The 13184-nt window shown below is 34.2% G+C and overlaps 1 protein-coding gene and 1 non-coding gene across 8 annotated transcripts in view; one reads left to right on the top strand and one right to left on the bottom strand.

Annotated features, from left to right (window-relative positions):
* RTTN (rotatin) overlaps positions 1 to 13184 on the bottom strand; it is an 80630-nt gene that overhangs the window by 30825 nt on the left and 36621 nt on the right. For all 7 annotated transcript variants that reach the window (XM_015282392.4, XM_025147287.3, NM_001256543.3 and 4 more), the window contains 8 exons: positions 11834 to 12073; positions 9330 to 9474; positions 8026 to 8180; positions 6674 to 6893; positions 5793 to 5921; positions 3902 to 4009; positions 3129 to 3287; positions 2672 to 2743 (listed from right to left, as the gene is read on the bottom strand). In XM_015282392.4, coding sequence (XP_015137878.2) covers positions 2672 to 2743; positions 3129 to 3287; positions 3902 to 4009; positions 5793 to 5921; positions 6674 to 6893; positions 8026 to 8180; positions 9330 to 9474; positions 11834 to 12073 — 1228 coding nt within the window. The remainder of the gene's footprint in view (positions 1 to 2671; positions 2744 to 3128; positions 3288 to 3901; positions 4010 to 5792; positions 5922 to 6673; positions 6894 to 8025; positions 8181 to 9329; positions 9475 to 11833; positions 12074 to 13184) is intronic.
* On the top strand, positions 12575 to 12647 carry TRNAA-AGC. The gene has a single exon. It is a non-coding gene; the product is annotated as a tRNA-Ala (tRNA).

Here is a 13184-nt window from a genome sequence, read left to right as displayed (position 1 = left end):
ACATTCCATTTAGAAGAATGGAAATAGATATTTAACTTTTGAGGAATTAAGGTTATAAAGTCTTCTGATAAAAATACTGTCTTAAATCCCCTAAGTTATAGCCTTCTATCACTTCCTATGTAGCGGTTACAAATTTCTCATTTAATTCTGCTTACAGATATCAAATAACACAAAAGTTTTCTTGAAGAGAGAATACGCTCTTAACAAGGTGAGTGAATATCCTGAGCAGGTAATCCTGTTATAAAAGCATACAGCCGTTACGCTACATCTATCCCCTGTCAATTTATGATACACAATTGTTTGGAAAATAAAATAGAGATTTCATCTCTGAAGAATGGTTTTCAGTCACTTATTTTTAAATACTGACTTCAGGAACACTCACTAGAGAGCTGTGTCTATGCATTAAAAGAAATGCTTGATAGTAGACGAGTTTGGTTTTTTTGTTTGTTTGTTTGTTTTGTTTCCAGCAGTTTGATCTGCCTGTTTGTTACAAAGTGCTTTCTGTGTTAACAGAAGAAAACAAAGTCATAATATTAATCTGTTAGCATCTGTTTTCATTAAAATTAAAAACATTAACCAGCAAAAGATTTCCGACTGAGAGAAAAAATTACATTATGCAAGTTTTAGGAGGCATCTTGTAAAACTAAATGGAAACTCTCCTTTGTGCTTGATCTACTTCTGCTCTTCACTGACAATGAAGTCATCTGAAAAAATGCTATTTATCCCTAGGAGGCTATACATCTTCCCTAACCGCTCTATTTACACTGAATACAAACTTCTTTTCCAAGAAAAGAATGGATCGAGTAAAAGGAGTGGAACTATTTTGTGATACAGGATAAGCTATAGCCAGAGTTCTGAATGGCTACTGATGATCCTTTGTTATGTATAATACATAAACAGACAATTTTGACCATTTGCCTTTGATACTAACTGGTAAAGAATGAGATGTCAAATAGTTTGAAGAACAATGTTACTTCATACAAATGGCTTATAATGAATTATAAAACTGCTCGTACACTGTCAGCAATATGCTTGGATTATATCAACAATGACAAATGTATACTTTAGAAATTCTCATAAATTCAATCAAAATTCATTCTAAAAAGCTATGCCCATCACTTTATTGCATAATGGGAGCAATGAAAGAGTTCCCCTCACAATGCATTCTGACTTCAGCAATTTTCAGAAAATGCAGTACCTTACAATCTTGGCATACCTTATACAGGCTGATCTATTACAAAGTGCCTCCCATGGTCACTCTTTAAAATAACATAGCAAAATAAACTATCACGACGCAAACAAAATGGATAAAAGCAACACTGTAGGCAGTACTAGAGCCTAAAAGCTCTAGTAACAGCCTTTTCTTTCCCAAACCTATTTACTTAAGGGAAGAAATAAGAATGTTCTACTTAGGCTATGGTATATTATTCCTGCTATTCACCCAAATAAACTTAATTGGTCTCCTTTAAACTTGATTGCATTAAGGTCTAGAAACAATTTATCTTATTAATTGTACATTTGAAAAAAAACGTAGATCTGAAATACAGTACTTTATCCTGCCGGTATCTTATAACTTTAATTATTGTTTATATTTTAAGCACTTTTTATTTGCCCATTGCCATAAAGTGTTGTCTAATATCTTTCTGTATGAGCCCTCACCAGGTGATGAGCAATCTCCATTAAAATGTTCTTAATAAGAATTGACTCAAAACTCATTAATTGCATTTGAATTCATTCTGAGTTCTTCAACTATATTCAATTTCTGCCACTTCACCATAGTCACTGAAATGTTTAAAGACTAAAAAGCAACTTTTAATATTGACACGTTTACAGCAAGTTTATATTGATGTCACAATGGGTTTCACCTTGCAAATCCCATGCTATTAAAGAATTATTTGTATTAATAAAAAAAATAAATTCATGAATATCCAAAGGCTGAAACCAGAGCCAGATGTTACAGACTACTTGAACATCTTCCTTTATAATTATATGTAAAGAGAGATACTATAAAATGCAGATCTGCAAGATGCGTGCATGTGAGGTACACGTGACTCAGCAACAATTTATCCAAGTAAAACAGAAGGAAGGTCTCATTTTTTCCTGTAGGGGTGGTCAAACACGAGAAAAAGTTATCCAGAGAGGTTGCGGAGATTCTGTTCTTGGAGAAATTCAAAATCCAGCTGGACATAGCCCTGAGCATGCTCTTAAAAAAGTATTTAAAGCTACTTCATCTTCCTTCGGGAAGGCTTGCTTTTTCATCTTTCTTTCAAAATATTAAACACTACATTAAACACTGCTTTCTCAGAATTTTTTCTTTCTTACACACCTAAAATCAATTTGCATTCCAAGCAAAATAACTAGCCAATTCTTATCTTAAAAAATTGATACTATGTAAGTAATGCAGCTTTCTTGGAGATCGAAGATGTTATACATAAGATACCGTAGATACCGTACATACATGATCTAAGATACTATACAATCAAGCTTTACTTGTTTTCCTGAACTCTCTGGAAGGTGGAAGAAGCTTATCTATTCACTTATTTCTTTCAAAAATGTCATCTCAGATGTAACTTTTTAAATTTGTTTTGTAGATATATTGACATAAGCTTATATCAAATAATGCCTCTCCATGACAGTATAAACTTTATCATCAAGTGTAATAATCACTCACTTGCCAAACACAGTCTTTTAGATCTTCAGTAGGAATTGGGATCACAAGGAGATTTTGTAGAATAAAAGCAGCCTAAAAGAAATGAATGCATCAACATTACTGCCTAGCCATCATAGTTCAATAAAGCACATCCGATTGAACAGGATAGTTGTTATTCCATTGTTTTAGATACATGTCAAAACAAAGATTTTCTACGTTCATGTGGATAAAAAAGGAAACCTTATAAATAGAGTTGAGAGAGAGAGAGAGAGAGAGAGAGAGGTCTATACAGATAAAAAAAGCAAATTAGATTACTTCATGTTTGCAATGAGGAGATATTTACTAAAGAACTGGTGACAAGCTGGTACACCAAAGCGTTTGTAAATAGAACAAAACAGATTAAAATCTAGCTATTTGTTTTCTCCCTAACAAACTACCCACAACAATTTAAGACAGCAGAATGTGACAAGAAACATACCTCCCTGCGCACCATGCTGCATTCAGATTGGTCTAGAAAGATGTTTAACACTGTTCCCCATAACCCTCCTGAAATGTTCTGGCAACTCTCTGCTAAAGCAATGCAACCTATTTCAAGAGATGTAAGAGCTGATCCTATTCCAAGCGCAGTAAATCTGACCTAGTACATGTAAACACAATAGAAAATGACATTACTTACAGTAATAAGACATTTTTTAAATTATTGTTGAGTTCAATCAACTAAATCTGTAGCTTAGACAGAATCATTTAAAAAGGCTTTAAATTGTTTAGACAAGTTATTTTTCCTGCATTCATCTGGCTCTATACTCACAGTCATAACTACAATATGTATAAATAACAAAATGAATAAATTTTTGAATACTTAAATATATATTCAATATTCTCACATTTTACCTTTTAAAAATAGTTCCGATTCAAAAACTTCTAACTTAACAGGTTAGCATCAGATACATTTCCTCTAAATTTGTAGTTTAAATACATATTTCTGCATTAGAGCTAAAGCAATGTTGATAAAAACTGCCTATGATTCATTATCATAAATGACGAATAAGAGGATAGAAGAGTGAAGATACAGGGAAGGATTTTCAGAGCGCTTATAGGAAAATGTTCTCCCTACTTTATTGGTATTGTTATTTAGGATACAGTCAGTAATATTTAAAATAATGCAAATCAGTAGTTTCAATATTAACTTCCCGAAACAAAAAACATGCACGTAGCTAGGTGTCGTAAGTTACCATCTTTGCATTAACTAACCTCAGGATCTCTATCTACCCATAAAGGAACCAGCCATGTCAGACCTAGGTGAGAAGGAACTTGATCTTCACTGTTATTGTAAGGCAAAGACCAAAGAGACACCCAGTCCTGATCAGAAAACAGAAAATAAAGTAAGAAATTATTTTCTAAATCTTTCAATGCCATGCCTGCCTATCAAGAGCCTGGGCTGCCAGTTGCATACTAAACTACTTTAAATGTACATAACACTGATACTCCAGGAAAAAGATGTTTATTGTCTCTATAAACATACATATACTGTAATGACTCCACCTACTGAATAAAATTACATTTGTGACTACTTCTGGTTAGTATTAGGATAATAGTGCTAAAGGGATTAAATATTTTACTTGAAATATTGGGAATATTTAGGAATTACTCCATACATTTTTTATTTTTTCTTAAATGATTAAAAACAATAGAGACGTGATTTGTGTGCAGGAAACTGCTGAATAAGAATGTACAGCTATCTCTTCAGTTAATTTATTATTTTGTGCACCTACCATGTGATTAAATGCCATATACTACTTAGCTGCAGATTCCATGAGTTCATACTTTGCAAGTACAGCTCCTTAGTTCAGGACAAAAAAAAACACCAAAGAAACAAAAAAAACCCACCACATACTCACTGTGCTTTGTTTAATCATGGCACTGTACAATGAATTATGTTCATAGTGAACTATGCAATTCAAAATTTTATAGGTGCATCTTCAGAATGTCTCAGCCCTGTATATTTTTTTTTTTTTTTTTTTTTTTTTTTTTACAAAACAGATGATTGCATTTGGATGCCTCACTTGGAACAGTGTCTTTTGCACAAATCTTCTCAACAATATTAATAACAGTAAACATAGTCTTTTACAGTCTTTGAGGTAGAAGGAGAATTAAAATACAAAACGAAATACACCCAAGCAAGTGAAGTATGACCAAAAGCAATATCAAAGAAATGAAAGAAATAAAACATTGTAGGAACTCTATCACGTACTAAGCATCTGTTCTATTTCTCATGTACTCTATGAACAACTGTAAGTCATTTCTGTCCATTGCTATGAGATAAAGGAGTCTATGTACAACTTAGTAAGGTGGTTCTTTAAGTAACAAAGAACCAAACTGGTTCATAATACTGCTAATGAGCAAAATAATATTAAAAGCCACCTGAATTTTAACTAGTTTTAATCTCAATTCATTAGACTGTACGTTTTAAGTTAGCATTAATAATAAACTGTAAGTTTTATTTTTAAAACAGTTATTCAGGATATTTCCTGTACAACATTGCCTGCAGAGTAAGAAGGTTAACTTTGTATTCCTATTTAAATAGGATTTAAAACTATTATTATAACAGTATAAAACGTTAGTAATCTGGACATTGCTGCTGGCACATTATGACTTACAATCACAAAAAACCCACCACCATTCATTATGCTACTATACATATTATTCTACATGATTAAAAATAAATACATACATAAAAATCAATTTAATTCCCCTCTTTCATTCATTCACTTAGGATTTAATTCCTTAAAGGCTACAGTCTTCCTACAGTATACTTAATACTCGGTCATCCTTGCACTTCAATAAACTTTATCAAGATTTAATGAATCACAAAAGATTGCACGATCAGGATTGTAGAAATCAAAACTGGAATACTAGCAGGAATACTGTTTTTTTCTTTTTCCACAAAAAACAAAGTGTTATTTCCAAATACAAAGTGTACTTCATCATACTGAAATGTTTTCACAAGTGACAATCACAGGTATTAACTGCAGTTGACTGTGATTCTCCAGAATGACTACACTAAATTATTGAATTATATCTGTTAAAATACTGTGCTTAGCCATCAAAAATGACAAGATAAGGGGAACCATAATGTACTCACTGTATCCTTAGCTTGAGCCATCATTTCATGAGATAAGTGAAGCAAACAAAGAACAGTGCTTTTTGTAACACCTTTTCCCATGAAGGACATAGCATTTCCTCCCCATTCAACATAAAATGATGAGATAACCTGGGAGTGTAGGAATAGGTTCACAGTAGCTTTACACAGCAGTACACAGGTAGAGTATAAACCACTGCACACACATAAATTAAACTCATGGAAAGATGGTGAATTATTAAACACACCCTTTTAGCTAAATTTTAATAATTTACCTATGAGTCACTTACTCATACATCATTTTTCTGTATGGTTAAACTCTTGAAGGTCAGCAGTTATTAAATGAAATAATTATTCAAATGAAGAATATAGTGGACCTAGATAATAAGGACAATATTAAACAGAAAGCTGGCTAAATACTGTAATCTCAATCAGAGTTCAAATTCGTTTTTGTTGGAAACAGGCCATTTATAGCACCCAGCTTTTTTTCTGCTATGTTTGAAATTAAAAATACAGTTTATTTTCCAAAATTCTATGTTCAGGAACATGGGTCATTTCTATCTTTTCTTGGGACTTGAACTGGAATAAATAAATCAACTTTCTATATCAAATTCTGATTAATAAAGGGAATGGGAAGGCACATATAATATAGCCAATTATCATAAGCAAATTAATTTTAAAACCTTTTTTTTTTTCCTTTAAGTAAAGATAGAAGTCTCTCAATTTAGTCTTAATCTTTTAGCTATTGTCTTGGAGAAAGAAACGCACCTTTCATAGTAATGATATTCTCTGGAAGTACAGCATAAAAATTATAGTGTTATTAGTTACACAGTGTTTTACAAGCATTGAGAAAAAAAAGTTAGGTTATAACATAAACTACTTACTTCAAGAAGACCTGTTAAGTATTTCTTACAAATTGTGACAGGTTCAGTGGTAGCAGAATATGTACTCCAGTCTGGAAGTGCAGTAACATGAACCATTCCTCTCAATGTTCTCTCCAGTGAAGGAAGTCCATAAAAATGTGGTGCATCTGTTAGCCTTAAGCACTGTAGCAGCTTGAGAGCCAGTTCAGTTCTGAAACAGCCAGCAAGTTCCAAGCCCTCTCTGGATTAATTATAAAAAGTAAAAAAAAAAAACATCAAATGGCAGCATAAAGCTATTATAATGAATTATTTTCTAAGAGGCCAGTGCATCATTATTATTATTGCTAGTAAGCGGGTCTCAGCATATCAATTAGTAACTGTTGGCTTACACACCAAATAATGCAGAACCTAAATTACAGAATAGGACTGCTTAACCAAAAAAGGACAAATGAGATAGAACTCTAATTTCTAATGAGCATATAAAAGAGCAAGAGTTCAAGAACACTGGATAACTCAGAGTGACAAGAGTCACAAAGATTTTGCTTATGTTTGTTCTGGTTCAGGCATCAAGTTTTTAAATATTTCCTGCAAATCTATCATCCAGGTAGACAGAAAATAAAGACGACATAACTGGCAGGGATTTCTGTAATCCTTCTTTTTCTAGCTGTCAATTTTTTCTTACGTTTTATTTAGAAATTGAGTAACTGAGTGGGAAGAATGATAAAGATAGCACTTTGAAGGAATCTTTACAAGCAGTATGTTTTGGCACACAGATAAATATGTCAGTTGCAATTCTAGCATCTTAGAATACACTTGGATACAGGGATTTGGTGTGAAAATATTATTTTATAAACTTAGGGAAAAAAAACTAATGGAAGTTAATTTCTGTTTGTCTGACTAAGAGAAAAAGGATGGCATCTCATGCTGGAAGTAGGTGAGCTAAAAATAACCAGTGTGCACGAATATAGTCAATGATACACTACGGAGCAAAAAGGAAGTGGATGGAAATAAATACTTGCTGATATTCTGTTGTTTTACTTTCCTATAAGTAACTAGTAGAAAAATCAATCCATCACTTGAGCAAATTTCCAGTAGTGAAAAAGAAATAGCCCATCTTCTCAGTGCCATCAACTTAATTATCATTTTTTGAAAAACTGCATTAGTGCACTTCTTCACAATTTCCTTAACTTCCTAATTTTACTGTGAAAAGGTGTAGCTACTGTTGACCTTCACTTAAAGAGGAGTATATTCCGTTTTTAAAAGTTACCATGACTGCATCATAATGTAATTATTTTCAAACTGACTAAGATGCAGTAGCACAAGGCATTACTATCCCAGTCAGAATGACACAGTCAGTTCCGTTTCAACTGTACCTGTCAGTCACTGACATTGAACAAAATAGCAGTATGTTAAAAAGATGAATGAGTTCTTTATCCAGTTGTTGTCTGACAGCAGTCTGTATTTCATCTGTTTCATCCCGCACTTGGGATTCTGGTCGCACCAAGAGGCCCAAAAGGGAATTTGATTTCTAAGAGAAAAGAATAAAAATACAGTCACATAATGCATTGCTTAAATTCTATTTTAATAAACACAATAAAGCCAGTTTTCTGTTTGGTGCTTTAAAATCACATGCACTAAAAATCACAAATTGCATAATCATAATTTATTTTACGAAGAAATATTTCTGTAAATTGAAACAACAACAACAACGAACACACCACAAGATTTTCTGGTATTAATTAGTCATATCTACCACATTTTAAAGGATTTCTTGTTAACCATATAAATTGAAGTACATCAGTTCTTACACAATTGAGAAGAAGATCAGTAGTCTCTTTCTTCTAAATGTTTAAACTGTATTTTTAAATGGGAAAATGTAAATGCATGCAGACTCAATATATGATAACCCTTGTAAGACCATGAACAATCTTGCTTTGATTACATTATGTACTTGCTTTGCGAAGAACAGTATTTTGTAATGCAGTTATACAACTGCAGTCATCATTTTTATCTTTAGAATCTAGTTTTCACATAATAAGACTGAATTACTATATTTTGACAAGTACAAAAAATGTTGTTTCATACTGCTTTTTTAATTTTAATTTCCTACTTGCTCTTGTACATCTTAATGAATAATACTAGGTAGAACAGATCTCAAATGAAAAGCACACATCTAAAAAACTGAAAATAAAAACAAATTATATTCCTCCAATATTATACTTGCATTTTATATTTCACCTGTATGAACTGTATACGCTCATATAATACCTTCCTCAGGGTTATAAAAATATTTTATGTAAATGTACTGCAACCATTTTAAATCAAAACTGAAACAACAGACACTGAAAACAAAAACTTCTGTCTCAACTTTCAAATCTTGTTCTTAATCCAAGACAGACATTTATATTTCTTTACCATGCAGAAAGTCACAATATACCCTCAGAGAACCTCATTCTTTGAGTTACATAGATAACACAGTTACATACTTAAGCATACAGCTATGTAAGTAAGCATACTCATATGTACAGCTATTTACTTAATATAAATGCATATATAGTGTATGTATAGAGCTCTGCATAAAGCTACACATAGCTAACTACATTTACATGGCTGTATATAACCATTTTATTATTGTTACCTACACCACAGCAAGACAAGTTTATATTTATATTCTTACGTTTTTAAGCAATGATTTCAGGATCCACATTATATGATCTGCCTCCAAGCTTGCTCTCTGCTCTCTACACAATTTGTTTAAAAATCTTAGGACATCTACCAAAAGCTTCTCATCCTCAGCAGAAGCTGGAAGTACTTGCAAAAATCTGCAATGAAAATAAGAGTATATATATTCATACTTTTAGAGAATTAAAAGAGTGCTAAAATCTCAGTATAATAGGGCTGAATTAACTAAGCAAATATAATATTAAGCAAATAAGGAGTTGCCTATACTAAACTTGGAACTATCTAAATATATCTGACATAACTACAAATAATAAAAAAGGAATTATATCAGTTATATTTAAACTGAAACACACCTGTATTATATTTACTTCATACACTAAAAGACATGGAATTGTGTGTTGGAAGAGACAGAAAAAAAAGAACAGAGACAAAGACAGAAAGTGTTGGAGCAGGTCTAGAGGAGGGCCATGATGATGATCAGAGGGCTGGAGCACCTGCCCTATGAGGACAGGCTGAGAGAGGTGGGGCTCTTCAGCCTGGACAAGAGAAGGCTCCAGGGGGACCTTACAGTGGCCTTCCAGTACCTGACCGAGGCCGACAGGAAAGCTGGCGGGGACTTTTTAGAAGGGCATGTAGCAACAGACAAGGGGAAATGGTTTTAAACTGGAAACAGGTAGATTTAGACTAGATATTAGGAAGAAACTCTTTGCTGTGAGAGTGGTGAGACACTGGAACAGGTTGCACAGTGAGGTTGTGAATGCCCCCTCCCTGGAAGCATTCAAGGCCAGGCTGCATGGGGCTGAGAACAACCTGGTCTACTGGGAATTGTCCCTGCCTATAGCAGGGGGGTTGGAACTAAATGATTTTAAAGGTCCCTTCCAACCTAACCCATTCTATGATTCTACGATTTTAAATATCCCATACTTTAAATATGGTATTCTTATACTTTGCCATTTTGACATAAACAAATGACAACATTATATACACAATGTGCTTGGAATGGGCATCTATCCATTGGGATCACCTGGTCCAACTCCCCTACTCAAGTAGGGTCATATAGAGCTGCTTATTCAGGACCACGTCCAGGTGGCTTTTGAAGATCTTTAAGGAAGAGACTCCACAACCTTGCTGGGCAACCTGTGCCAGTGCTCTGCACAGTGAAAATGTGCCTCCTGATGTTCAGACAGAACCTCCGGTGCTTCAGTTCTTGCTCATTTCACTTTGTCCTGTCACCGGGCATCACTGAAAGGAATCTGGCTCCACCTTCTCTGCAGTCTTTCATTTCAATTCCTGTCCTTCATGTGCTGTTCTTGAAGACAGGAGTGATGTTTGCTTTCCTCTAGTCCTCATGCATCTCTCACAAGATTAGTGAGAGTGAGCACAAACTAACATCACCCAGCTCTCTATGCATTTGTGGATGAATCCTATCTTTTTCTTTTCTTTTTTTAAGCAATTGTTACTAACAAGCTTTGGAAGTGATAGAAGCTAATTCCTTAAGCTGATATGCCCAAACAACTATTTCTGTATTTAGCTAGATCCCAAGCTACAGGAAAACAAACACACACATAAAATCATTCTCCTTCTCATTTGCATTTAGTGAAAATACTGAAAGCTTTCAAAAGTTAACTTTCACTTGTATTGAGTGAAGATAGCAACCAAAACAGTACAAGCTTTACATACTGCACCAAAGTATTGATAAGTTATGAGAATTGTTGTAGCTTGAGCTTGGTATGGAACAAATCATTCACATTTTCCTAAGCAGTATACAGGAGAAGATTCTCAGTCCATACACTAGAACCAAAATTTGGACAGATGGACAAAAAACAACCAAAGAAAAACACAAAACAATTAACAGAACTTGTGCTGTACTGATATACCAGTCTGTCATCAACACATACAAGACTATACACTAGAAAGAAATGGACTTATGCTTTGAATCACATGGCTGTAGGCTCTAAACAGCACTTTAAAGTCAGAACTAGTGGAGAACTGCAGTAGAATGAATAATCCCTGCTCAGAGGTGGATTATACTCAGAACTGAGCACATCCAGAACAGTCATGTTTGGTTGCAAATAGCTAAATTACACATTTTGTATTGTTAAAGATCTATTTGCAAACAGACAGATGATGCATTTTATAAACAGAAATTAATTCCACTCCTAATTAAAGAAAAAACATGCACAATCCAAACACTCAGAAAATCAGAAAAATAAAAAAAGAATAAAAATAGCATACAAGCAAAGCCAATGTTAACATTACCTGTATAATCTGTGGTTAGTCTCATCTATTAGCTTTAGGAAGTACAAGGAAACAGAAGTCAACTACAGGATCACATAATAAATTTTCCATGGGATCATTCTGATTAACTACATGCACAGAAAACAATCAGAATCAAAGGTACATAGGCTATCAAATCCTTAAAATTGAGGATATGAAAACTATGAACTTCATAATTTAAACAACATATTTGTAATTCATTTTTGCTTTCAGTATGCTTACCTATTTATTGCTTTTTGCCAAACAATGCTCTTCAAAATGGTTTGACAAGATCCAGAGATACATTTTAAAGCAAGTCTGTCATTCAGAGCATAAAAGCTGAGCCTAATGAGAGAAGCTTTAACATCCCTGTGGGATACTGCTTGAATGATTGAATTAAGACAGTCCTGCAGGCCATAGGTTGTGTGAGTAATTTTCAGTATAAGAATGTCTTCTGAGGAGAGTTTTAGTGTGTCTAAAAATCTGAAAAGGCATAAAAGAAAATTATCTATCAGTATACTCATAAATTATTTCAGTTCATATGAGAAGACAAAATACAAATTTCCTTCAAGATGTATTTTTGTTAACCAATCCTTTCCCCTTTCTTTTTTCACCTCAAAAACAACAGAACAGAAGCCCAAAACCAAAAACACACCACCAACAAACCACCCCACAAGAATTCAAATCCTGAGCTGTTTGAAGTCTTTGGAAGGAGGGCACCTCTCTTAAACTTGTTTCCAAAGGTGTCATTCATGGTTTGTAATGAATTTTTCCTCTATGGCATAGTAGGTGTTGACCTCTTAGACTATGCTGTTTTCTTTTTAAGAAATTACTTCTGTTTTGAATGGTGTACATTAAAATAAAAATGATTTATCAGGGATGCTGAGTTCTGTATACAATCAGTATAAAGAATCTCAGAAACCTTGCTAATAAAGGACTCACCAAGGCACGTAAAGAAAATTTTCTTGATTACCTATGTAAGGAGGGGAATTAGCTCAAATGGTAGAGCGCTCGCTTAGCATGCGAGAGGTAGCGGGATCGATGCCCGCATTCTCCAGTGTTTTGGCTGGACAGAGACCTTTGGCTGGAACTCAGGAACAAAAGGAAAGTTTATGGTCTTTGGAAGCAGGTGCAAGCAACTTACAAGGATTACAAATATACAGTTAAGTTGTGCAGGGAGAAAATTAGAAAGGCTAAAGCCCAACTAGAGCTGAACTTGGCCACTAAGGTGAAAGACAACAATATTTTTATAAATACATAAACAGTAAGAGGAGGGCTAGGGAGAATCTCCATCCCTTGTTGGACAGAGAGGGGAACACAGTGACCAAGGATCAGGATAAGTCTGAGGTACTTAATGTTTTCTTTGCCTCAGTCTTTAATAAGAAGACCAGTTGTTCCCTGGGCACACAGCCCCTTGCACTGGAAGACAGGGATGGGGAACAGAATAGGCCATGCATAATCGATGAGGAAATGGTTTTGGACCTGCTTCAAAAGCTGTACAATCACAAGTCCATGGGGCCAGATGGACTGCACCCTAGAGTGCTGAGGGAGTTCATGGATGTGGTTCCCAAGCCACTCTCCATCATCTTTCAAC

This window comes from Gallus gallus, chromosome 2, assembly GCF_016699485.2.
Source record: "Gallus gallus isolate bGalGal1 chromosome 2, bGalGal1.mat.broiler.GRCg7b, whole genome shotgun sequence".
NCBI classification, from domain to species: domain Eukaryota; kingdom Metazoa; phylum Chordata; class Aves; order Galliformes; family Phasianidae; genus Gallus; species Gallus gallus.
This window is presented reverse-complemented; position numbering and strand designations above follow the sequence as displayed.